The following is a 26,835-nucleotide window of genomic DNA, read 5'->3' on the forward strand; positions in this document are numbered from 1 at the left end:
AGGGTCATATGTCTTTTTCCTTTGTATCCCTTTTATGCACCCAAAAAGGTCTTTGGATAACTTTTAAAAATGTTTTGAAGATGCCGATGGGCAAATCAGAAACCAAGGATCAAAACAGAGTGGCTGGGAGATTCAGCTGAGATGGCAATCCCCCTATCATCAGATTTTAAGACACATTAGAAGACGGCACAGGTCAGACTGCCACTGGAATAGCTCTGTACAGGAAGAAATCCATTGTAGATGTACACAGAATGGAAACTGGAAAACCCAATCTAATTTTTCCAGAATCTAAAATTCTGGCACCCATAAAAAAAATCTTACACCTAAAAGTGGACATACTAATTGTGTGAGGTATTTGACTGAACAAATATTGAAGGCTGCCATAATTATGAAAAATAAGTTATTGCTTTCACGCTAAGGCTGAATAAGGCAGTATTTAGATATTGGGACAATTATCACTGTGATAAGTGGAATAATTTCTTTAAAGCTATTTCTTTATACAATATATTTGTTAGTCTCTAATGTACCATAGACTACTCATTTTTAAAGTTACAGACTAATACGACTACCACTCTGTGACTCAAGAGAAGGATTCTAGTTATAGTAAACATTTATAATTGGCTTTGCAAATATTATTATATAATCTATTACTGGGTCTAAAAAAAATCCCAAGTCTGATTTTCAAGACTAGTCCTTAGGATCCAATGAATAATAAAAGAAACACTTTAATGAAATAGATCTTATATTCTAATCTAAATTACAGGATATAAACCAGAGTACAAAAACAAACCATTCTGATAAATGTCAAGGATAAAAAGACACACAGAATTATTTTCATGAGTTGACAAAATTCATTATTCCATTTCATTTTGTGTGTGTTTACTATATCAATGCCTGCATGTTCCATTCCTCAGAAAAGTTAATCTAGGCAGACCATAAAATATAAATTATATTAACAACTGTGGGACTCAGGTGAATTACTGTGACCGCATATTAATTAGACTTGCCATTTGATTTCTGTGTCTCAGGCTAATCCCTATATGATCCACATCATCTCTCTTCAAGGTACCAAATTGGAACATTTCTTATGAGCTTCCTTTCTTTTATCAGAACCAGCAGCGGTTATTTCTCAGGGCACGTCTACGCAGCAGTTAATCCAAGAAAGAGCACCCGTCCTCCAACTTCCCTTACTCCTCGTAAAATGAGGGTTACAGGAGTATGAGTAAGAAGTCCTCCAGCTTGACATTATTTTGACATATATCAAAATAAATGATTGTAGTATAGATGAGGACTATGTGGCTGTGTCTGCACTGGCATGAATTTCTGAACATGCTTAAAACGGAATACTATTCCATTTTCAGTTTTTCCGGAAAAGGAGCATCTACATTGGCAGGCTGCTTTTCCGGAAAAGCCCTTTTTCCGGAAAAGTGTCTGTGGCCAATGTAGACGCGCTTTTCCGGAAAAGAGCCCCGATCGCCATTTTCGTGATCGGGGCTTTTTTCCGGAAAAGACTACTGGGCTGTCTACACTGGCCCTTTTCCGGAACAGTGTTCCGGAATAAGGACTTATGCCCGAGCGGGAGCAGAATAGTTTTTCCGGAATAGCGGCTGATTTTGTACAGTAGAGCATCGTTGCTTTTCCGGAAATTCAAGGGCCAGTGTAGACAGCTCGCAGCTTATTCCGGAAAAGCGGCTGATTTTCCGGAATAAGTGGTTATTCCGAATAACACTGCTGTTTAGATGTACCCTCAGAGAGCTGCTTACCCTGTGGAATCATTTAGGCTTACACACTCCATGCATTTCCAGTGCACAAATCCAATATTTATATATAATTACAGAATGTAAATTCACAGGATGCTTTCACTGTAATTGGAAGTGATTTTACCCTTTTAACAGCCTGCACTGCATCCTCGCCCTCTTCTGGATTTTTAGATTCACCACCATCTATAGATACCTCCTCTTCTGGTCAATAAAAAGGCATTTTCAGTAATTATATCATCTTCAATTTCAGTATCATTTAACGTTTGTCAAAGTGTCTACTTAACGTGCTGCTTCATTATCTCCCCTTGAACCACTTAGCCTGTGGGTCAGTGGGCCCATTCATACATTTCTCATGTCTCTTTTTCACAGCGGGTAACTGACTTTAAATTCAGAAGGTTAATTTATGAAAGGCTCAATAGTACTCCAAGCAGTGGCCGCCCTTCATGATCTGATCACCCCATGAAAGTCTGTTCTGATGAAACCTTCCACAGAGCTTGGAGTTTTTGTAGACGTTAACAAAAGGGAACTCTCTCTTTTTGCCTTGTGCAGATTCCCTTAAATCCAGTTCCACTATCTGCCTCACCAATGGAAAAATGTTATTTTTCTAATTCTTCCAGACTAAGTACTCAAACAGATGCCATTTGAACAGATGTCTGCTGAGACTGTTTCTCTAGATTGTAAAGCTAACCATCTGTGTTTTTAGGCTGAGGGCCCAAGGACCCATTTCTGTAATTTATGCACCCATGTACCTTCCCTGAATGCAAGAGGACTGATCGCATGAGTAATTATGCACATGTGTAACTTTACTTGCAGAGTTGAGCTAGAAGGTCCCATTCTTACAACTGAATTCACACAGGCAGACTCCTGTGCACGCATTGATTCATTTTTAGGACCAGGAGCTAGTGAAGGTGTCAATATTTGTGATCTGAAGAAGTGGGTTGTGACCACGAAAGCGCATGACACTATTTATTTATTTGAGTCTCTAACATGCTACAGGACCATTGCTGATTTAAAAGCCATGAAGCGTTGCCTCAAATGAAAGCAGATTTAATATGTGCTGGTTTTGGAGTAGGGACATCTGAAGGTTTATTGTTTGGTGCTTTGTATTTTGACTGTTACACAAGGTGAGGGGCAGACTTTTCTCTCTCTCTATATATAAAAAGACTTTCCTGCTGCACGACAGAATGACATGATCAGGCTCTCTGGCTGCAAAAGTGAAAGTGGCCAGAAAGAGGAGGTTAGCAAGCATAGTGAGCAGCGGGTGCAGCCCCCTAGTAAAAATTAATCATACATTTTATCAATTAAAAATTCAGTTTCTCTAAGTTCTCCTTTACATCCTGGTTACAGGGAAAATGAGAACTTTGTTCATAGCTGCCAAGTAGGGGCAGCTTCATGTGCACATTAGTTAATAGGTCATTTGTATAGTAACATAAAATTCAGTTTATGGTCAATAGCCACTGCTCATAAGAGCAGTTGCAGTAGGACATGGCAATTTGATTGCTAAAAGTCTTGGTTACATGGACAACTTTACTACTGGCATTTCCTATCTTAAACCTCCCACATGAGAGCTTTTCTACAATTGAAAAAGGTGCAAAACTGGAGTAAAGGAGCACATTTCTATGTTAGTAAATATTATATTGCTACTGCTCGTATGACAATTATTTGTAAACTTATTAAAACTTCGTAAGTTACTGTGATGTTAAACCACAAAGGGTAAGCAACTATCAACCTAAATAACCCACATTCATCCTTTAGAAGTATGTTATGTTAACCAAGTAAACAGATGGTTCTTGTCTGTTACTATATCCTATTGATTCAGAGTTCAAAAAGGGAATATTAACTTTTAGATGGAACTTGGGTGTAATAATGACAGTGTTTATATTTCTTTTTGAAGCTTGTAGTAAACTGTCTCTGAACTGCTTAATGGCTAATTACCTTATGCTAATGAATGCAGCTAGCTACCTGTATATACATAGGAAATAAAAGGTTCTACATCAAACCACAGTGCTTCACCCAATGCCTGCATGTTGTTAAAAGGCTGATAGAAAACTGTTAAAAGACCTCTATGGCCCTGATCCTGCATCTCATGAACGATTGAGTTTCATCAAGGGGAAGTTTGAGTCACAAGATGTAGACCAGGTCTACACATTAGGGGGCAATATCCAACTAAGGTACACAACTCCAGCTATGTGAATAGAGTAGCTGGAGTTGAGGTACCTTAGTTCAAGTTACTGAAGCATTTCCACTGTGGAGAGTCAATGGGAGAAACTCTCTGCTCGACTCCCCTTACTCTTCTCGCTACAGTGGAGTACCAGACTTGATAGGAGCACGATTAGTGTTCGCTTCAGCTGGTCTTTTCTAGACCCACTAAATTGACCCCTGGGAGATTGATCCCTGCAGCACCCATCTCCTGGTAAGTGTAGACAGGGCCTGAGAGGTCTCCAGCTCCAGTTTGGTCACCCTTGTATTGAACATTGGACTATAACCGATGCGACTAAATCTGACAGAACTCTTTCTAACTCAAAGGTTTAGCATCTCTACTATGAAAATAACCTACGGCAGTGGCCACCAACCAGAAGATCAGGATCCTCTGGTAGCTCTTGGAGCCTCTGACAGGTGATCCTGACTGGTTTGGCCAAGCAGCTATCAAGTGCGAGCACTTCAACTGCCCTTCCCCCTCCTGCTGCACATCTCCTGCCCTTTGCCTTAGAGCTGCCTTCCCCCACCCCCGAGAGCCTCCTGGTTGCTGCACGGGGCAGGGGAGGGAGAAGAGGGGTGCTGATGTCAAGGTGCACCCTCTCCCACCCTGTATCCTATCTCCACCGAGCAACCACGGATGTAACCATGTATTCTGGTAGGAACTGAATTTTTCATTGACCCGGTAGATAATACGTCTGATTCTTTGGAATTGGTAGAACTTTTTATACGATGAACAAGATTTCTAGTAATCTTCATTATAGTTGATGTGGCAATCTGAGTGGGAGCCACAGACTGGGTTGCTTCAAGGGAACTATATTTCGGGCTTCTGGGTAACCAGCAGGATACTATTATAAGAGATGTTTCATTGTTGGCTTGATGAATCTAAGTATTAGAAATAACCTACAGTTTTGTAGATCTGTCCCATTCTTTGCAATTTGCCCTCGTTAAACAATCTCAGCATGTCTCCCAAGGGACCCTAGTCAAGGTATTTAAGAACGCTGTATGGCAGTTCATATTCAGTGGATTCTGCTTAGTAGCAGGGCTGTGCCTAGGCATACATAGCATATGCAGATGCATAGGGTACCACTATATTTGAGGCTGACCTAAATTTAGTAGTGCCCTACAGTTATGCTGACCATCCATCCCAGATTTTATGGGACAATCCCAATTTTTAATCTCCTGTCCCCATGAAGCACTGAAATGCCCCCAAAAGCCCCAAGAGTCCAAATATAGCTAGAAGCGGCTGTGCGCTGCTGTTTCCTATCCCCTCCATGTCACTATAGTGTGGATGGACAGATTCTTTGCAAGTTTTCCTCATCCAAGCAGTTGAGATTAAAATAGCATGTTAAGAAGTCATGTGAAAGTACTTGGTGTATCCACGGGGAGGCAGGGTGTATTGCCTCTCTACAGAGAAGGTTGTCATGACTTGCATGTCTGGGTGAACAAGCCCTTTGTGAGCTCTGTGAAGAGCTGAGATGTTTTGACTTCCAGTTTCAAGGGATGTGTTCTTCTATCTTTGGGCTGCACGTTGCCTAGACCTGAATGGAGTTTGCTTTGACAACGCATGTCTGAATTATTCTGACACACAAAGTAAAACCTGTGCTAAAGACCCCACGTCCAGTGAGAGAAAGAGCTACTGTCAGAAGAAGTAAATTCAAAGTCTCTCCAATTTTTTTAAAAAATTGCCTCTACCAGGCAACCGGGCTTTTATTGATTGGTCCCTTATATTTTTGAAAGGTGACTAAATGTTAACTGGATTTTCTTAAGTAATGTCAACAGATTGCCAGAAGCCAAATGCTGGAGTTATAGGATACCTTTCCCAACACCTTCCAGTCTGTGTCCTGCCGGGGGGCTGCCCTCAGCAAAGGCCATGCTGGGAGGTGCTGAAATACAGCCCCCAGAGTGTGCAGGGAGAGATATGGTGGAGGCCCCCAGTGCTTCTGCTCTGGGTAGGAAGCTCCAGCATCAGGGCTGCAGGCCTCTTCCCCCTGCTGCCCTTCACCTATTAGCAACTGCTGAATAGTAGCAGCTTATGCATTATGGGAAACAGGCTCCCTTCTTCTCCATACCCCAGCTCCTCTCTCTTTAGTGAAGAATTAATGCACTGAAGTGCTAATAATCCACAATGGGATTGGCTACTTCTGTTTCGCTGCATTTCACTGTTCCACAACACACACACGCACACACATATACACCAGTTCTAATAAATATATAAATATATTTTAAAAATCTGTAAAATCATTTGACGGTTACATTTAGGAAGTTAGTATTGCTGCCCATTACAAGATCGCACAGCGGTACTCTTCTGTGTATTCTATTGTATATGCCGGGTAAATCTGGTGCTTTTCAAAGATGACAAAAATGGAGGGATTCACTAGGCTGTCCACACAGCTGTCATAAAACCTGTTCGGATGGCTGGGTCTGGGTGGGGGGCGCAGGTAGCTGCTACTTCCTTCAACAAAATCTCCGACTAGCACTCGAGCAACAAACATGGTCTTGGAACTGGTGTCAGGCTGACAATACTTATGGGAATAACTGGCATCCCTGGCGAAGTAGCTTCCTAAGAATAAGAAAAAAGGCGACAAGTGAATTATTTCTGTAGACTATTTTATGCTTGTATCTGATACTGCCACAACGGTTGATGCTTCAGCCCAGGGGCAGGGAACCTTTTTTGGGTTGGATGCTGCTGATCCACAGAAAAATCAATTGGGGGTTGGGCGGGGGGGGGGGGGCGCACAAAAATAAGAAAAAAAAAAAACCAGTTCTCAGTTGGTGGCTTCCAACTAAGAAGGCGAAAGACACTTCGCACGTTCCCCTCTCACACCAGAGCCTACAGTGGCCCAAGCAAGTAGATTTTGTGTGCTCCAGACCCGTGGTGGGGTAATGGGGGACTGGAGCATTGGGGCCGAGGGGGTATGAACCCCAGGAGCGGATCCAGGCAAACTGAAGGCCACATCCAATACCCGGGCCTCAGGTTCATCTTTAACCTGTAGCATTTTAACAAGTGCCCTTAACGCTGTATGTACCTCCAGATAATTGCAAATATCTCCTAAATCATATACCCATACATTGTGTTTATTATGAATAAGGTCAAGAGCTAATAATGCTTTTTACGACAAAGACTTCCATCATCCACAACTCTGCTCCATAGTCAGGAAGTTAGTTCACTGACCGGTGCAACTATTTCGTTTTTTTAATGTATGTTTTACTTCATGCATCCTGCACTACTTGTCTACACAAAAAAGTTGAGGTGCTTTAACTAGACTAGTATACTTAAAGCAGTATACCAACACCTAATGTAGTTGCACACATAGAGATTCAACAGCATCTTATTGCAATATAGTTTATTTCTGTATTAAAAGAGGAACAAACTGTACCGGTATAAGATACTGGTAAACTGTGTCAATCAGGGATATTTGTCCAAATACTAGCAGACCTGCTAGTATGGATACATGTAAATAGGTATAATATCATCTATAACTGGGCCTAGCCTAGGGATTATGCTAGTATTTTGGAAATGAAATACCTGATCAACATGATTAAGACAGTACTACATCTGTGTGCAGACCAGACCTTAGCTGGTCAGAAAGTAGTTCTCCCCACTCTAAGAAACTTCTACTTCTCTAATGAAAAAGGTATTCTGGCATAACTATGTTTGTCAGGAGAGGGTGGAGAAAAAAACATGCCACCTAGTGATACAGCTATGCTGACAAAATCTTCAGTGTAAATGCAATTGTGCTGACAGAAGAGTTTTTTTTTTTTTTGGCATAGCTAACATTGCACTGGGAGATGGTGTTCTAGTACCAGCAGTGAGGGTCAGCTAGGCTCCATAGCTACATAGACATAGCCTTGGAGAAAAGTTGCTTTCTGCAAAGTTCTTGTTTTGTCAAAACCCCAATTTTCCATTACAAAAATAAAAAATTTTGACCAGCCCCAGTCAATACTCAAACTCCTATTGATGACAATACAAGACTTTTTGAACAGCATCTAACGCAGCGTTTCTCAACCTTTTTGATATCAAGAGCCAGCTTGATGCCTTCCTAAACTGGGTTAGACGATCCCATGGATTGGCACCAGCCTGTAGACTGGTCTTTGAGAAACATTTTTCTCAGGTCCTCTGACAGAGGCATGTAAACGGGACAATTGCCCCGGAGTCCAGAGCTTCAAAGGGGCCCAGACCTCCTGGCAGCTGCTGCTACTTGTGGCAGTGGTGGTGGCCAGAGCCCCAGGCCCCTTTGAGTTGCTGCTGGAGTGCCACTCGGTGTGGTTGTGAGGGCTGAGGGGAGGAGTGCACTGTGGTCTGGGTGGTGCTAAGGGCTTACTGTCCTCAGCCCCACCCCTTCCAGGGGCGTAGCACTCCCCCCTACACACACACACACACACACACACACACACACACACACACACACACACACACACACACCTGGCTCTACTGACAGTTCTAAAGAACATAGTTGCCTCAACAGTTTTAAGCAAACTTATTTCTTCAGGATTGAAGAAAAAAGAACTTCTGCAAGTGAATTCTCAGGTTTTTTACCAGCTAGTTGGCTGTGAATTCTGTGATTAATAGTCCAACAATGGAATCTTGTGACATCAAACTATGAAGACAAAACTAGAGTTTTAAAGCAACGCACAATAAAATCTAGTAATAATGTGAAAGTTAAGAAAGGATGGCTTCAATTCAAGTGCTTCCCATGGATAAGGTTGCTCTGAAAATATTATACAGGACCCAACAAGCCCTTCTCAAGACCGCAAGAGATCCCGCCGCTGAACAGGCTACCTGGTGAGCGTGAGAGTACCGCTTTTGGTGTGAGTGAGTTTGCTTGACTGTTTGTATTTTGTTTGTTTGTTGAATTCTGATTCTGATTTCAGGTGACTGCAGTTTCAGTTTGAGCTGCTGTGGCAGTTGGGACTGAGTGCCTAACCCTTTGTTCCCTCAATTGCTCTCTTGATTGCATCTGGTCAGCCTTTCCTTGTGTGACTCACGAGGGGGCAGGCCTGGCCTAGGCAAGCAGGCGTTAAAAGCCAGAGGCAGAGTGACCAGGGAGCGAAAGCGGACAGGGGAGTTTGACAGAGGGAGGCCTACTATGGTCAGGAAAACCCGCAACACCTGTGCCAGCACTGTTTCTGTCTCCTCCACCTGCGCCTGTAGCCAGACAGAGCGCCTTAGCATGAATGCCTCTACCCAGATCCTGGTGTGGTTTTGCAGGGACTGTGGCTTGCAATTCCCACTTACTGATATCCAGGCTGGGGAGATCATCCAGTGTGAAAGGTGCCTGCTGGTGGAATCTCTCAGGAAGCAGGTGGGAGAGCTACAGGAGGAGTTGGCTAGGTTGAGGAGCACCCGAATCCACTAGCAATTCCTGGACCATGTTCATGAGGAGACAGCTGAGGTAACTGTCCCAGTACACAGGACTGCGGACACACCACTGGTGGAGGAGGAGACGGCTCAGGGAGGACACTGGCAGCTGGTTACTTCTGGCAGCAGGCGCTGCTCCATCCCTGCTCCGAACCCTCCCGCTGTTCTTTATACAGGAGATAAGGAATCACCCCTACAACAGAGGAGGAGAAGCCTCATACCCCCAAGGCTGGGAGGTCTGCTGCCACCACTGCGAATAGGAAACGTAGGGCAGAGGTGGTCGGAGACTCTCTTCTGAGGGGGATGGAGGCACCTATCTGTTGCCCTGACATTTCATCTCAGGAGGTTTGCTGTCTGCCAGGGGCCCGTATCCAAGATGTTACAGAGGCATTGTCGAGGATTATCCAGTCCTCTGACTACTACCCCAGGTTACTCATCCATGTGGGCACAAATGATACTGTGAGGTGTGACACTGAGCAGATCAAGCATAACTACAGGGATCTGGGGGTACGGGTGAAGGAGTTTGGAGCGCAGGTGGTATTCTCTTCAATCCTTCCTGTCGAAGGTAGGGGCCCAGGCAGAGACAGGTGCATCCTGGAGGTGAATGCCTGGCTGTGAAGATGGTGTCGCCAGGAGGGCTTTGGCTTCCTCGACCACAAGATGCTATTCCAGGAAGGACTGCTAGGCAGAGATGGAATTCACTTTTTGAGGAGAGGGAAGACCCTATTTGGACACAAAATGGCTAATCTAGCGAGGAGGGCTTTAAACTAGGTTCGACGGGGACAGGTGAGCAAAGCCCACAGGTAAGCAGAGAACATGGAGACCTGGGAGATGGGTCGGAAATGGGAGGGAGCATGGGCTATAATGGCAGAGAGCAAGGAGGATCAGGGCAAAACTGGGAGGCAAGGTCAAATCAGGATCTTAGATGCCTGTATACAAATGCGAAAAGTATGGGAAATAAGCAGGAAGAACTGGAAGTGCTAATAAATAAGTACAATTATGACATTGTTGGCATCACAGAAACTTGGTGGGATAATACACACGATTGGAATGTTTGTATGGAAGGGTACAGCTTGCTCAGGAAGGATAGACAGGGGAAAAAAGGGAGGAGGTGTTGCCTTATATATTAAAATGAACACACTTGGAGTGAGGTGGAGATGGACATAGGAGATGGAAATGTTGAGAGTCTCTGGGTTAGGCTAAAAGGGATTAAAAACAAGGGTGATGTCATTCTAGGAGTCTACTACAGGCCACCTACCCAGGTGGAAGAAGTGGATGAGGCTTTTTTTAAACAACTAACAAAATCATCCAAAGCCCAAGATTTGGTGGTGATGGGGGACTTCAACTATCCAGATATATGTTAGGAAAATAACACAGCGGGGCACCGACTATCCAATAAGTTCTTGGACTGCATTAAAGACCACTTTTTATTTCAGAAGGCTGAAAAAGCTACCAGAGAGAAGCTGTTCTAGATTTGATCCTAACGAATAGGGAGGAACTGGTTGAGAATTTGAAAGTGGAAGGCATCTTGGGTAAAAGTGATCATGAAATCATAGCGTTCACAATCCTAAGGAAGGGTAGAAGGTAGAACAGCAAAATAGACACAATGGATTTCAGGAAGGCAGATTTTGGTAAGCTCAGAGAGCTGATAGGTAAGGTCCCACGGGAATCAAGACTGAGGGGGGAAAACAGCTGAAGAGAGTTGGCAATTTTTCAAAGGGACATTATTAAGGGCCCAAAAGCAAGGTATTCTGCTGTGTCGGAAGATAGAAAATATGGCAAAAGACCGCCTTGGCTTAACCATGAGATTTTGCATGATCTAAAAATAAAAAAGGAGTCCTATAAAAAATGGAAAGTAGGACAAATTACAAAGGATGAGTATAGGCAAATACAGGAATGCAGGGGCAAGATTAGAAAGGCAAAGGCACAGAATGAGCTCAAACTAGCTACGGGAATAAAGGGAAACAAGAAGACTTTTTATAAATATATTAGAAGCAAGAGGAAGACCAAGGACAGGGTAAGCCCACTGGTCAGTGAGCAGGGAGAAACAGTAACAGGAAACTTGGAAATGGCAGAGATGCTCAATGACTTTTTTGTTTCGGTCTTCACTGAGAAGTCTGAAGGAATGACTAACATAGTGAATGCTAGTGGGAAAGGGATAATTTTAGAAGATAAAAGAAAAAAGAAAAAGTTAAAAATCACCTAGAAAAGTTAGATGCCTGCACGTCACCAGGGCCTGATGAAATGCATCCTAGAATACTCAAGGAGCTGATAGAGGAGGTATCTGAGCCTCTAGCTATCATTTTTGGAAAATCATGGGAGACAGGAGAGATTCCAGAAGACTGGAAAAGGGCAAATATAGTGCCCATCTATAAAAAGGGAAATAAGAACAACCCAGGAAACTACAGACCAGTTAGTTTAACTTCTGTGCTTGGGAAGATAATGGAGCAAATAATTAAGGAAATCATCTGCAAACACTTGGAAGATGGCAAGGTGATAGGGAACAGCCAGCATGGATTTGTAAAGAACAAATCATGTCAAACCAATCTGATAGCTTTCTTTGATAGGATAATGAGTCTTATGGATAAGGGAAAAGCAGTGGATGTGGTATACCTACACTTTAGTAAGGCGTTTGATACGGTCTTGCATGATATTCTTATCAATACAACTAGTCAAATACAACTTAGATGGGGCTACTATAAGGTGGGTGCATAACTGGCTGGATAACCGTACTCAGAGAGTAGTTATTAATGGTTCACAATCCTGCTGAAAAGGTATAAAAAGTGGGGTTTAACAGGGGTTTGTTTTGGGACCGGCTCTCTCCAATATCTTCATCAATTATTTAGATATTGGCATTGAAAGTACGCTTATTAAGTTTGCAGATGATACCAAACTGGGAGGGGTTGTGACTAATCTGGAGGATAGGTTCATAATTCAAAATGATCTGGACAAATTGGAGAAATGGTCGGAGGTAAACAGGATGAAGTTTAATAAAGACAAATGCAAAGTGCTCCACTTAGGAAGGAACAACCAGGTTCACACATACAGAATGGGAAGCTACTGTCTAGGAAGGAGTGCGGCAGAAAGGGATCTAGGGGTTATAGTGGACCACAAACTGAATATGAGTCAGCAGTGTGATGCTGTTGCAAAAAAAGCAAACATGATTCTGGGATGCATTAACAGGTGTGTTGTGAGTAAGACACGAGAAGTCATTCTTCCGCTCTACTCTGCGCTAGTTAGGCCTCAGTTGGAGTATTGTGTCCAGTTCTGGGCACCGCATTTCAAGAAGGATGTGGAGAAATTGGAGAGGGTACAGAGAAGAGCAACAGGAATGATTAAAGATCTAGAGAACATGACCTATGAGGGAAGGCTGAAAGAATTGGGCTTGTTTAGTTTAGAAAAGAGCAGATTGAGGGGGGACATGATAGCAGTTTTCAGGTATCTAAAAAGGTATCATAAGGAGGAGGGAGAAAACTTGTTCATCTTGGCCTCTGAGGATAGAACGAGAAGCAATGGGCTTAAACTGCAGCAAGGGAGGTTTAGGTTGGTGTGATGGGGCAAGGCAGCCCCACACTGGACCTGCAGGGCCCAGCCAGAGTTACCTGGCTGTAGAGGCCCCTCCCCCACAGCCCTACCGAGCATGCCCGGGCTGTAGCTCCACTATAAAAGCCCGGGGAAGAACTCAGTCAGGGGAAACAGCTGGAGAAGGAGGACCTGTGGAGAGGGCTCCCGCACAGATGTTACTGAAGACTCCAGGAGAAGCCGGAGGGGACACGGAGGCAAGCTGGTGCGACCCAGGAACTGCCTGCTGAGGGGATGACGGCTGGGAGGTCGCAGCAAGCAGGGCAAGTACAGGGGAAGGAACCCTAGGGAACCAGGTAGGAAGTGGCCCAGGGCAGGGGTGGGAGCCCCCTCTCCCACTCAGAGAACCTCGGCGCGTTTTGGCCGGATTGCCCCGCTGAAGGAGTGACCCACTACCTGGTCGCTCACAGGGCCCTACCTGGGGTGCGTCCCCGCTACAACCCTAAACTGTGTTATGGACTCAGGCCAGAGGGTCTTGGCCTTGTTTTAAAGGGCCAGCTTTAAACTGTTTTGTGGACTCAGGCCAGAGGGCCGTGGCCTTGCCGAGAAGACCCGGATGTAGACTGGACTTCGGACTCAGGCCAGAGGGCCTTGGACTTAAGAGGGTAGGCGGGAGGCGCCCGCCACAGTTGGACATTAGGAAAAAGTTCCTAACTGTCAAGGTAATCAAACACTGGAATAAATTGCCCAGGGAGGTTGTGGAATCTCCATCACTGGAGATATTTAAGAGTAGGTTAGATAAATGTCTATCAGGGATGGTCTAGACAGCATTTGGTCCTGCCATGAGGGCAGGGGCCTGGACTCGATGACCTCTCGAGGTCCCTTCCAGTCCTAGTATTCTACGATTCTTGAGTTAACTATTACTGAATCCCTACCTGCAAGCAAGGATCCTTTCAATATTTCTAAACTAGTCAGTCATTCTATATGAAAAGGCGGGAAGGTACTTGTCAAATGCAGAAAATCCAAAGTGTTGCTAGATAGCAGCACAGGTTCTTCACATTCTTTGATATGCCTGACTAACTTCCATTATTATTAAAACAATCCTATTAAAATCAGAGGGAATTTTCGAACTGCCAGGATTGAATTCAGAAGGATAGAACAGATCTTTTAAATTTGAAACCATATTGCTCTGCACTTTGTGGAGTCATTGACACCTCTAAAAAGAAAATATAAAATACTAGTTCAATAAGCCTTTTGTCCGCTAACTATGCAAGGCACAGTATGCAATGATCTGAGTCTGCGTCACTATATTCCAGGAATAGAGAAAGAGCAAGAGAAAGTTCATGGTATATGTACACAAATAACTTCTATACCTTTTCCAAAGGCTGTTCCATGGGCCCCACAGATTCTCCAGTCAAAGTTCTGCCAGCAGATGGTATCCAAATGGGATGCCGTTGTTCCATGGAATAAGAGCCTCTCATCTACATCTTTTCCTATGTTGGTCTTCCTCATCTGCTCCTTTTGCCTGAGTATAAAAATGCCTCAAGATCAGCACAAAGAAAAAATCCCCAGACATTTGTCAGGGCAAAATGAGGTTTCTAATCTTCCTCTCTGCTTCAACCATATGACAGATCTTAAACATAGAGGCTACGTTTACATTGCCCGGTCTTGCATAAGAACATATGCAAACAAGGGGCAGCGATGAATATTGCCGCACCTCATTTGCATACTTAATGAGCTGCCATTTTGCACAAGGGGCTTTTGCATATGTTCTAGCGCAAGACTGGACAATGTAGATGTAGCCAGAAAGTGGAACAAAGGGTGAATGGATTTTCCTTTCCCCCCCATTATCCAGTAGATTTTTTTTATGCTTAGTATTATGGTTCTGCCTACCAGAAAGCAAAGAAGCCATCAGACAAGACAGTATAAAGAAGGTGCCAGTTACACTTCAGTCTAGAAACATCGACAGCAAGAACAGAAGTTCTAGGACAGACGGAGCACAAAGAAAGATGTTCTACCACAGAAGAACAAACCTCAAGAGGATACAGGAGAGAAGTGGGGTGGAGAAGAGACTATGGCACAGCACTGCAGGTGAGATCTCTTGCGGTAAGTCTCCTCATCCTTTGTAAGAACAGGAGAATTTCAAGATTAAATTATGTTTCTTTGGGAATGTCCCATGGAAGAAGTTAGAGCATTATCTAGTAATAAGCTTTGGCCCCACTTCTAGTTCCACAGCATCAATGCAAATTCATCTAACCATAAGATTCAACTATAAAGTAACAGGCTCATAGAAACATGATTCTTTGACTATCCCACAAAGCCGCATAAACTATATTCTGACAAGATCTACAGACACGTTTTAAAGCAAGGTAAAAATGGTTTGCAAAGTTTAAGTAGAAAACCTCACTGGCCCAGGGTCTTAATAAAAAGGGACCCAATATTACACATTCATGAGAAAATAGCATAGGTGCTAAAACTAGAGGTGCTGCCATGCTCCCGGCTTGAAGCGCATTCCATTATATACAGGTTTATTCTTTAGTTCAATGGCTCGCAGTTCCCCTACTATACAAATTGATCCAGCATCCCTGGAAAACAGTCTTGATCTATTTCACTTATGATATTTAGGGGAAATAGTTTCTTCTTAATTATAACAAAAAACAGAACTATGTAGCACTTTAAAGACTAACAAGATGGTTTATTAGGTGATGAGCTTTTGTGGGCCAGACCCACTTCCTCAGATCAAATAGTGGAAGAAAATTGTCACAACCATATATGCCAAAGGATACAATTAAAAAAATGAACACATATGAAAAGGACAAATCACATTTCAGAACAGAAGGGGTATGGGGGGGGGGAAGTAAATGCCTGTGAGCTAATGACATTGACATTGTGAGCTTCCCCAATTATCACCTCTAATATCATTAGCTCACAGACATTTACCGCCCCCCATCCCCTTTCTGTTCTGAAATTTGATTTGTCCTTTTCATATGTGTTCATTTTTTTAATTGTATCCTTTGGTATATATGGTTGTGACAATTTTCTTCCACTATTTGATCTGAGGAAGTGGGTCTGGCCCACAAAAGCTCATCACCTAATAAACCATCTTGTTAGTCTTTAAAGTGCTACACAGTCCTGTTTTTTGTTTCAGCTACACCAGACTAACACGGCTACATTTCTATCACTATTCTTAATTAGAGTTAATGAGAATCATCAGCGCATAATGAGAAAGAACAGGCCCTAAAATGACTGGAATCTTTCTGCTGCACCCAATTACATGCATGGACTTTGAGGTCAGACGGGACCATTGTGATCATCTAGTCCCAACTCCTCCATATTACAGGTCACAGAATCTCACCCACTCCTGAAACAGACCCCTCAGCAGCATTCCCTCTAATTCTCCCATCCCTGAGCCTGGATCAGATTGGCTAGCCCACTGCTAGACCAGCCTTGGCCTTCCCCAAGCTCTGATAGTGCCCCTCACTTCCAACCCCAAATATGGTCATCAGTTACACCCTGAACACATGGACAAAACTAACCAGGCAGATAGCTGGGAAAGAATTCTTTATAACAACTCAGAGCTCCCTCATCAGTAGTTGGGGTTTTTCGCTATTAGCAGTGACCAATGGGCCACATGCCATCGCTGGCAGTCCCACCATATCATCCCCTCCATAAACTTATTGAGCTCAGTCTAGAAGACTTTTAGCTTTTTTAATTAAATAAAATGGATACAAACCACTGGAAAACTTGCCAAAGTGACGGGTTCTGAATCCTTTGCAATCTGCAGATTCTATAATCTTTCATTGTCTTCTCAAATAGGTCTTTGACTTCCCTGTACTCACTGGTAGTGTTACTCAGCTCCACCAACTAAAAATGTTAAGCACAACAGAAATAAAGATATTAAAGTGTTTTTAGTTAGTCCCCCTACCACATTGCACTAGAGAAGGCGCTATCCTGCAACTACCCTCATAATTTCATCTGAGTGAATAGTTGATTTTTTCCGTTTGGCCCCCAAACCTTGAGGGGAAGAGAGGTTGATTTGAACCTAAGAAATGTATGGATTTTTTTTTCAAAATTTGAATAGAAATGCTTGAGTAAAGTCAAAATGAATTTTCTACCAGCTTTCCATTTTCTTCTAATCATTTTTGGGTATGTTTCACCTGGGTGTGCAAGTGTATGTTTTAATTTGGTCAAATTTCAAAAACAAGCTCTGCTACATGCCAAATTTTCTCAAGGCCCTCCATTACCTGGTAGAAGTCTTTTCACGCTTGAAAAGTAATACTAATTTTACTCCTTAAATGGAGTCCAGACCAAATGACCAAAAATTCATTATGATCTGATGGCTGTTCAGTCATGCACTCTTGTGGAATGGGTTGGTGGTCTCGACACACTTCCCAGTGGACATGTCTTTATCAAACATGCCAACTGTATATTTCCTTCTTGCACACATCACTGGAAACACCACATGAACCTCCTCTCTTGAGTCTGAGGGTTATATTTTAAGTGGTCTACTTTTCACAAGAAACAAGTGTAGGAAATATCTCTTCTTGAGTAGAACTAACAGGTCAAATAGTACCTGGTACCCTATGTCAGGCAATGCCGATTGATCCCAGTTTGGAGGAAACAGATGAAGTGGGCTAGTAGTTTCCCTTTGGCTGTTTGCAAACAAAAGAAATGAACAACAATGAGCTTACGGAACTTCCACACGGATTATCCCACCCCAGAGCTACAATCAGCTCTGAACGCTGTCATGGAGACACAAGCCATGTCATCTTAAATTGGCAACTAATGTCACCAAGATAAAATAGGTAATCTTACATATAATAGTGACAAGCCATAATAGGAACAAAAGCTGACTTGTTGCCAGAGAGAATAAAGGCTGCTGAAAGAGTCAGGTAGCACAATTAAGAGGAGGTAGAATGAGTTAGGGTTTTTCCCAATTTAATGCTGATGTCGGTTACCTCATGCTATACTGAGGCTCTGCGCTTGCGAGAGGGGAAGAATTGCCTCTTTGAGGCACCCAGAGGTGTATGTAAGATTTCCCAGGTCACTGGGTGGGGGCTCAAGCCAGTTTTGTATTACCTTGTTGGGAGGAGACTCCTAGATACTGAACCCGGCCCTTGCTGCTATTTACTCGGCCTGGCAGAAGGGTTACACTGGTACTTCCTCAAATTAATAGATGTGCCCTAAATCAGAGTGTAATGGCTCCAACTATCTGCAAGCCAACAGTCACCACAAAGCCCACATAGTGAAGGTACTGTGGAACCTACATTCACCATCACATTCACACTACAGACAAGCATTAACCCATTCAGCAAAATGTCTCAAGTGAACGAACCATCATATGCCAGAAGTTTCCCTATAAACTGATATCACATATGGGGCACCATTTGGCAATAAAATAAAAAAAGTAAGCAGTGAACAAACTATCCTGTACCTTCTCTCACGCTTGTCTTCTCCTCCAAAGAACACAAGCTTTGGCCACCTACAGACTTTTCTCCGAGTTTGATAGAGCAAATTTATCTGGACCATTTCTTGAAAGAAAAAATATTAATGTGGCAAGAGTTAAAGAACCTTCATCATAGGTTTTGATAAAGGAATTACACAAACTAAAAGAGGAAGATATATTGGGTCATCGAGTCCATTCTTTCTGACACTACAGGATTGTTCCTTAGGGTTTTAGCTTCCTCTTTCTTGCATTTTATCATCTTGTTCTGATCTCACAGATCGAGTATTGTTGTGCACATGTATTTGGGGAGCCCCACACCCCTTTGAGTTCTTGTGACAATTACTTTTGAGACATTGGAAAGCCAGTCAAGCTTTTAATTTATTTCACAGTGTTTTATCTATAGCACAACCACAAAGATCTCTGTTTTCTTTCCATTTTCACCTTAGTTCAAGAGACCCTTGATGCATCCTTTATGTCTTCCCTCATTGTAATTAGTCTGCAAGAATATTCACTGGCCTTTGCATCTTCACCACATTTTAAAGTTCAGTTCTCTTCTTTTGCTTTCCCCTTTGGGCTCGCATGAGAGTGGCTGTCCCAGGCTTTGTCTACACTGCAGGGTTTTTGCACAAGAAGCTTTTTGCGGAAGAGATCTTCCGCAAAAACTTCTTGTGCAAAAGTGCATCCACACCTCAAAAGCGCATCGCAAAAGCGATGTGCTTTTGCACAAGAGCGCGTCCACACAGTATGGATGCTCTTGCACAAGAAACTTCTCATTGCCATTCACAGAATGGCGATCAGAGAACCTGTGCTTTTTGCAATGGGCTCTTTTTACACAAGAAACCCCTGTAGAGCATCCACACACCTTTTTGCGCAAGAACTCTTGTGCAAAAAGGAGTTATTCCTCGTGGGGAGAGGAATAACTCTACCAGTAAAAGCCCTCTGTCCTGTCGATTTACTGTATTTTTTTTTTTTTTTTGCACAAAAATGCACTTGAGGTATGGATGCTCTGTGGGTTTTCACGCAAAACCAGCTGTTTTTGTGCAAAAACCCCTAGTGTAGACATAGTCCCAGAGTTCATCGAGTTCTCACTAATCTACTTATCATTTTAGAACATCTGCCTTTAACATAGCTTCCTTCAGACAAACATATTATAACGTGTTAAACTTTAAATAAGCAGGCACGTTACCTTGAAAGTTTATCTCATACTGCTGAGAACCAGCTTGAAACAACACAGTGCCTTTTTGGTCTGCTAGAAATGCTGCCTCCAGGTCCGCAGAAGTGACTGTGGCAGCATAATAGTTTGCATGCTACAGAATGAAAGCACAGGAAAATTAAACTCATTACAAATGGACCTTTGGCTTCACTCGCATTTTATGCAACTGCACAGAATTTAGTCTACCATCAGTTCAAGTTTTTATTAAGTCAAGTGTTAAATGAGGTCAGTTTGGCATGCTTCTTCCTGCCACTGAGCAAAGCTAAATACATTCCATCCAATGCCTGTTAGTCTGGTTTAAAGATGTACTGGTGTGCAGGAGCTAGAAAGCATTTACTGAAGAGGAGCCAAATAGAACTCACTCAAATGGACATTGGCTGCAGCTCGGTGACAGATTTTGATTGATGGGGCTTACAAATGCCAACAGTATTCCTGTGAAAACAGCATTTAACTCCCCCTTTCTTTGGTCCTCTCACAGAGTTCCAAGAGGAGCGGCTATAAGTCTGTCACAGATTAGTAGATTTAGCACAGCCACACATCCACCTTGTTCAGAAGAGACTGAAAGCACTTGACAGAAAAAAGGGCAGTAGGGTTACAAACCCCAGTATTCCCATAGAGCTGTAGCGCAAAGCAAAAGTGAAAGCATACAAGATGGCAGACTCTTTTCTGAAGGCAGTAACTGGAAATAGGACTGTGTACTAGAAAATACTAGAGCAAATCAAGATATAGGTTTCTGCCTTCTGGAAAATTTTCCTGAAAATGATTTGTTGGTTTTCATCAATTTTCTGCAGAAGATTTCGACTTTTCAGCAAAATATCAAACCCCAAAATACTCTGATTTATAAAGATGTTGCTGTGACTTATGGGGATTGTAGTTTGTGCGCCTTGTACTCTCATTGTTGTTCTACTCGCCAGACTACATCATCAGTAATGGCCCAACTTCTCTTGTTTTCGTGGGGAGGAGGGAGGGCATCACAGGAGATGAAGTACAGCCAGAAAGCCCAGCCTACAGATAAGAATGGGATCACTCAAACTACAGCTTCCACTGGGCCATTTTGAATTGAAGTGCAGTACTGTAGTTTGTTTATCAGGTATTCAGTTTTCCATGCAATATCAACATTTTCCTTGGAAAGTCGATACCTTTCATGGCACAATTTAGTTAGTTAAAAAACAATTTTTGACCAAAATTACATGACCAGCCCTAGAAAAATACACCAATTTGTAGAGCTATTCTTCACAAGCTTCTATGGCAGAGGTGGGCAACAAAACAGCGACAATTCCCCAGGGTTAACCCCTGGTGGGCTGCTGCCACTATATTTACCTGCACCTCCACACCTATGGGCGACTGCAGTTCCCGTCGACCAAGCATGGTGATCTGCAGCCTATGGGAGCTGTGATCCCCCCTACCTGTGGAGGCACAGGTAAAAATGGTGGTGTGGGGGACCACCATGGGCTAACCCTGGCAGACTGGATTTGACCTGTGGACTGGTATTCACCCACCCCTGTTCTATGGAGTATTAATACAATACTGAGGAACAACTGGTACACAGAGGCACACATGAGAATACAATAATGCACATGTGCACCTAGCGAGTGAAAGAACATCTGTGTGACATCTAGAATAGCTCAAAGGTGGCTGTCTCAGAGGGCCAGGCATCAGTCAAAATAAGCTCACCTGCTTCCCATATTCAATCCACTGCCCGGATCCATCCAACCAGTACCAGATGTGTTCCATTCTGACAATAGAGTTCAAACGCATAACAGATGCTGTGGTGAGATGACAAAGTGGAACAAAAGAGCGGATCAGCTTCAGGTAACTTCAGGAACTCTAGGACTGAGAGAGAAATCCAGACGTAATCCAAGCCTTAACAGGACTTGTTCAGGTGGTATCTTCTCATCTTTCAGCATCAGAACACTGGCTGAATTTAAGGGAAAGGGCTAGTTTCTGATTTTGGAGAGGGCTTGTACATATATGGCATGATGCACCAAGATGGAGGAAAAGTCTGTGGCCAGCAGGAGGCAAGGCAGCTCAGAACTCCTGCCTGCAGCAAATGCTAGGGGATTTAGCTTTCTCCCACGCCAGGATAGAAATTTGGACATTAAGGCTGCATGTCCCGCCCACTCCTCCTCTCACAATGAATCAGTAGCCAGCAACAAACATAGTAGGGTATTAGCAGCTGCTGGGGGAGTGCAGGGGAAAATGTGTCTTTCTGGCATGATACCTCCAGTGGCTGCCTGATCTTCCACACGTAGTCAGGTAAGAAAGAGCAAGGCTCATTGCATGTGTGGCAAGAGCTCTTTTGACAGCAATAGCAGAATCTGGGGAGTGATTAATAATAATAAAGGAAGATGGAGCTCTGCAGGATTACATGCAGGTTGCAGACTTTTTTGGGGGGGTGTCCTGCATGAGTGTGCTAGCCCACAGTATATCCACGCAATTTAATGAGCATGCTTATTCTCAGGAATACTCCATCCTAAGTAAAAATGGGTTTAAGTCAAAGTACATTGCACGACAGTGGGTTGAGGATTCAGGCCCAGTGACTCTCTCTCTCTCTCTGTGCCCACTAAGCTAGATAAGAGTACACAATGCCACAGAACAAAGTTATACATTTATAGGTTCAATATATATTTAGGGAGAAAGCTAGTTTGTTGTGGAATGGGGCGGTGCAGAGAAGCAGGGTTAGGCTTAATCCATTCCATGAATACCAGCTCTGCAGTTTGGATCTGAATCACATTTCCATACAGTTCATTTTTGGCTTCAGGATTTTGGCTTGGGCCTATATCTAGAGGTAGTCCAATGATGAACATATGGCTATCCATCAACCAAATACAGGAAATCCCCAACTTCCGACCACCCAAGTTATGACCGCCCACACTTACAACCATTTTTGTAAGTGTGGAAGGGGCTGAAAACCCGTGACTTACGTACCCAGCCTGCATTTACGACAGTGTCTGGCACCTATTGTAAATGAGGGTTCGAGTTACAATGCCCCCCGACCTGCAACACTTCCCCGGGAACCAATCACGTCGCAAGTTGGGGGCTTCCTGTATTAATAAGCCTATTGTTTGGAGGGTTTGGGAGATTTTTTTTTTTTTTTTTTTTTTTACTTGCACATCTCAGTCTTCAACTCCTCACAAGTTATATCCTCTCTGTACTTTAGTATGTTGCTCTCCCTTGCACAACTTTTCCTTAGAACTAACTGTGCACATTCAAAAAGTGCCCACCTGCAAGTTTACACTAGGCTGTGTCCGAGATTTTTCAAAACTGCCTAAGAAGCCTGCACACCCAATTCCAATGGCAATTGAGCCCCCAAATCTCTTAGCAGGCTTTGAAAAATCCACTAACTTTGCTTCTAGGTCTATAAAGATTCCAAGACCCAAGTAGCTAAGGAACAAGAAGAAACCCAGTCAATCAATTTTAAAAAATCCCATATTTTAAAAAAGCACCCAGTCTACATTTTTCAGAGTATAACAATTAGAGCACAAAAGGTCTCATCTAAGTAATTGCAGGAACTAAGAGCCTTGTGGCTGATCAGAGATCTTGCCTTTTGATTGCCTTAATAAAATCCTTTATTCAGATTCTTTCCCCTGCATTGTTATTCTTTCTTAATCTATAGGAACCCGGAAGTGCTGGGGCAGCCAGACAATTGGAGCCAGACAATTGAAACTGACCAGCAGCTGAATCGGGGAAGCTGGGGACAGAGCAGCTGGGGTGCTGCCGGGTTGGTCCCGTAGCGCTGCCCCTCAGGGCTGCAGGACCAACCCGGCAGCTCCCCAGCTGCTCTTGGGGATGCCTGGAGCAGAGCAGCTCGATAAAGATGAACCTTGTTTGTTCTCATTCAGATCCCATTGCTGGGGATTTCCTGTGTTTTGAGTAGCACCGGTTTCTTTTCCAAAGCCTTACAGGGTGGCACTTGTGCAAGACTTTCATTTTCACTTTCTGAAGTTGCGCCTGTCATTAAAGTTTCTCAGATTTTAATTTACTGTTAGAGAATGCGACAATTGACAGCTTTACATGGCTTTTTTAAGAGCACAAAAAAAACCCCCACTCATTTGGGGGTTCTTTTGGGATAGACAAACCTCACCTTGGAGTACAGCCTACAAGCACCCCGATACAGGCATCTTCTTAAATTAGAAAGCCAAATTGTCCCTTCATAATAGTAGTTTTTTATTCTATCGTATACTGTGCATGGAAAAAGCAATCTTACAGTACATTTCCTACTGACAGTAGATTTCAGATAGAGAAATCACAGAGAAATGATCAGATCATTACGTTGCTCACTGCAAACAGGCATTCTTCCCAAACTGCACTGAACCAAAGTCCACACGCTGTTTAAACACAAACGCTGCCCATCTGCTCCGTCTTTATTAACAACAACAAAAAGACAAAGACAAGAATTAGATCTTTTCTGCCCCCTGGGGTGCTCATAGGGTTCTTACCTGAGAACGACTCGGCCACAGTCCTCTAAGTAACTAGACCCTCCCACCACACTTACACCCAGTTGGAGAAGTTAGTCAGCTGTCTCTGAGTCAGAAGAACCCACTTAACCCCTTCCCAGCAGAACTAGGACCTGCAGCCTTTAGAAAAACACTGCAACTCTTGTACACTCAGTCCAGCTACACCTTTGAATGCTGCTGCCTTTTCTCAAGTATTTCCCTTCCTGAGATGTGAGCAGCCTTATATTTAAAATCCTAAATAGAGGTGAAAGTAAGTGGGTGCGCCCTGTAGCGCAGCTCTGGCAAGAGCTGGCTGAGCTGTGGCAAAAGCCAGCAGGGAGCTGTTTAAAGAGCTGGCAGGGACCTGGCTTGCAATAGGACAGTACCTGTAAGAAATTGTAAGTTACTTTCACTGCCGAGCCTAAAATATTTCCTTGCAGTTAACAGCACACTCCTTCCTATGACCCTTCCCAAGAGCTCATTTTAGGAACAGGAAAGGCCAGGACCAGTCAGAGAACTCACAAACACAGGACATCACCCAGTTTAATTTTATCATCAGTGGCACTACAACAGAAGTCCAGTCAACTATATTAATTATTCTTGATATTTGATTTCTGCACCCCGACCCATTTTTGTCTCAATTTCATACCCTCCCTCTGCCTCCTCCGCTGTCCTAGAATTTTCTGAAACCTTCTCCCTTCAGGGCTCTTGTCCAGTGTGCAGCCTATCTAATTTCATTTTTTCAAACACTTACAAAGCCAAAGCCATCTCTTTCCAAAGCCACTATTCTAGATGCAGTGTTATAGTTACATACACTACACTTTTCCTTTAAATTATTTTTAAAAAGTTTTATGTGGGGGTGGGTGTCACATGCGCTGCACCTATAATTAGAAATAATTCCATTTATTTCACAGCCTGCCCCTCTGCCAATCTCTCAGGGTGCATCTACGCAGCACCCTAAACTCAAAATAGATTATTTTGAAATTTGACACATCTACACAACAAATAACTCGCTATTTCGAGCCATCCCTTAGCTGTCATCCAAAATATTTTGAAGTAACAGGCGGCTTGTGTAGACGCAGGGTATCCCGAAATAGCCATGGAATGTAGACGTATCCTCAGCTGTATTTTTAAATTCCACAGTAGCTTCTCTTCAGAGCAACAGAAACCATTTTCAGTGACTATATTGTCATCAGTTTCAATGTTGATGTCCTATAAGCTTTTGTCTAAATATTTGGGCTACGTACAGCTTCACTATTTCCCATGGAACTGGTAAGGACCTTGAGGTCACTGGTTCCAGCACTTTCCTGAAAATACATGTCTTATTCAGCAGGAATTATTTCCCTTTTTCACAGAGCGGTCATTGAAATAATATAGTAAGGATTACTATAGAATAGGCTCAGTAGCGCTACAAGCAATGCCCTCCCCTCTCCAGGATCTGATCACCCAAAGACAGTCTGCTCTGATGACATAATGCCCATGTAACCCGTCTGCCTGGTTGTGTTGGCAGCAACAAAGGCTGGGCTCAATATCTAAGGGTTCCTGTTAACATTACAAAACAGAACCAGCTCAAGCCCCCACCCAGAAATCTAGGAAAACTAAATACTGGCCCTGGGTGAGTCTAAGCAGCAATACTACACCACCCACAAGCACAGGGTACGTCTACACTACAGCGCTAGTTCGAACTAACTTAGTTCGAATTAGTTAATTCGAACTAAGCTAGTTCGAACTAGCGCATCTAGAACTAAAAACTAGTTCGAACTAGCGTTTTGCTAGTTCGAACTAGCGCGTCCACACTGATTGGACGCAGGGGGCATTTAAGGGCAGCTGAAACCGGTTTTGGCAGGGCATCAGGTCAGCAGTTGCTTTGTGTGGCTGCTGTCTGAGGCTATCTGAGGCTCGTGCTTAAAGGGACCCCCTGGACAGCCGGTTCTCAGCTTTTCCTGCTTGCTTGCCAACCTCGCCGAGGGACAGCAAAGCGTCGGTCTCTGTGCCCGTCTGTGTTGGTGCTTCCCTTCGGGGGGACCGCCGCAGGTGGCAACATGGAGCCACGGCTCGCCCTGCACCTTCTGGTGCACGTTCTGGACTTGCTGCTGCAAGCCTGCCAGCAATGGCTCGAGGCTGCCTGGCACCACCTGGGGAACGTCAGCCCCCTGCCTCTCCGCCTGGCCGCCCTGGGGGCCGTGGAGGAGCCGCGGCGGCGCCCCGGCACCGGCGTGCCCCGCCACATCTGGCGTCTGGACACCAGCAGCGACTGGTGGGACCGCATCGTCCTGGAGCGCTGGGACGACCGACAGTGGACCCAGAACTTTAGGATGAGGAGGGACACCTTCCTGGAGCTCTGCGAGTGGCTCGCCCCTGCCCTGCAAAGAAGGGACACTCGCATGAGGCCCGCCATCCCCCTCCAGAAGCGGGTGGCCATCGCCCTCTGGAAGCTCTCCACGCCGGACAGCTACCGATCCGTCGGGAACCAGTTCGGCGTGGGGAGATCCACTGTCGGAGCAGTGCTCATGCAGGTACGGCGCTCGTCAGCCACCGAGCCGGGGGGGAGGGGGGCTGCGAGGAGGGGATGGGCCGCCCCAGGGACAAAGGGGGGGGCGGGAGGAGGCGAAGGCGCCCCGCACCGGAGGGGTCGGGCTGTCCTGGCCGTACTACACGCCGCCAGGGGGGTTGCTTCCGGGAGTGGGGCGCGGGGCACTGCCAGGGCATGAATGCTCCCAGCCACCCGGGCGCCCCACTGATTGACGCTTTGCTGTGTCTCTCTCCGCAGGTGGTCAAGGCCATCAACCGGGTGCTGCTCCGCAGGGTGGTCCGCCTCGCCGACCCGGATGCCGTCATCCGGGGATTCGGCGCCCTCGGCTTCCCCAACTGCGGGGGGGCCATCGACGGGACGCACATCC

The 26,835-nt window shown here is 44.3% G+C and overlaps 1 protein-coding gene across 2 annotated transcripts; it reads right to left on the reverse strand.

Annotated features, from left to right (window-relative positions):
• Nucleotides 1–689: 689 nt before the first annotated feature.
• Nucleotides 690–24,044, reverse strand: LOC102453191 (protein mono-ADP-ribosyltransferase PARP12-like). Of its 2 annotated transcripts, XM_006133398.5 has the most exons (8): nucleotides 23,939–24,044; nucleotides 21,174–21,332; nucleotides 19,473–19,593; nucleotides 18,275–18,371; nucleotides 17,414–17,492; nucleotides 16,574–16,704; nucleotides 14,214–14,365; nucleotides 690–6,519 (listed from the first exon to the last, which is right to left on the reverse strand). In XM_006133398.5, exons 2-8 carry the CDS (start codon nucleotides 21,255–21,257, stop codon nucleotides 6,239–6,241), a joined length of 945 nt encoding a protein of 314 aa, XP_006133460.3. In that variant the 5' UTR covers nucleotides 21,258–21,332; nucleotides 23,939–24,044; the 3' UTR covers nucleotides 690–6,238. The 2 variants fall into 2 exon arrangements, with proteins under 2 accessions (XP_006133460.3, XP_025045594.3); XM_025189809.3 differs by lacking the exon at nucleotides 23,939–24,044 and having other exon boundaries at nucleotides 21,174–23,174.
• Nucleotides 24,045–26,835: the final 2,791 nt, after the last annotated feature.

This window comes from Pelodiscus sinensis, chromosome 1 (genome assembly GCF_052426305.1).
Source record: "Pelodiscus sinensis isolate ZL-2025 chromosome 1, ASM5242630v1, whole genome shotgun sequence".
NCBI lineage: Eukaryota > Metazoa > Chordata > Testudines > Trionychidae > Pelodiscus > Pelodiscus sinensis.

Bases quoted from the DNA above. Each gene is read 5' to 3' on its own strand.
- LOC102453191 (XM_006133398.5), bottom strand. From the start codon at position 21,257: ATGCGTTTGAACTCTATTGTCAGAATGGAACACATCTGGTACTGGTTG. The intron at 14,366-16,573 runs GTTTGTATCCAT...TTTTATACTCAG, and splicing joins CTTTGGCAAGTTTTCCAGTG to GCAAAAGGAGCAGATGAGGA. The intron at 6,520-14,213 runs GTATAGAAGTTA...TCTTATTCTTAG, and splicing joins TGGAACAGCCTTTGGAAAAG to GAAGCTACTTCGCCAGGGAT.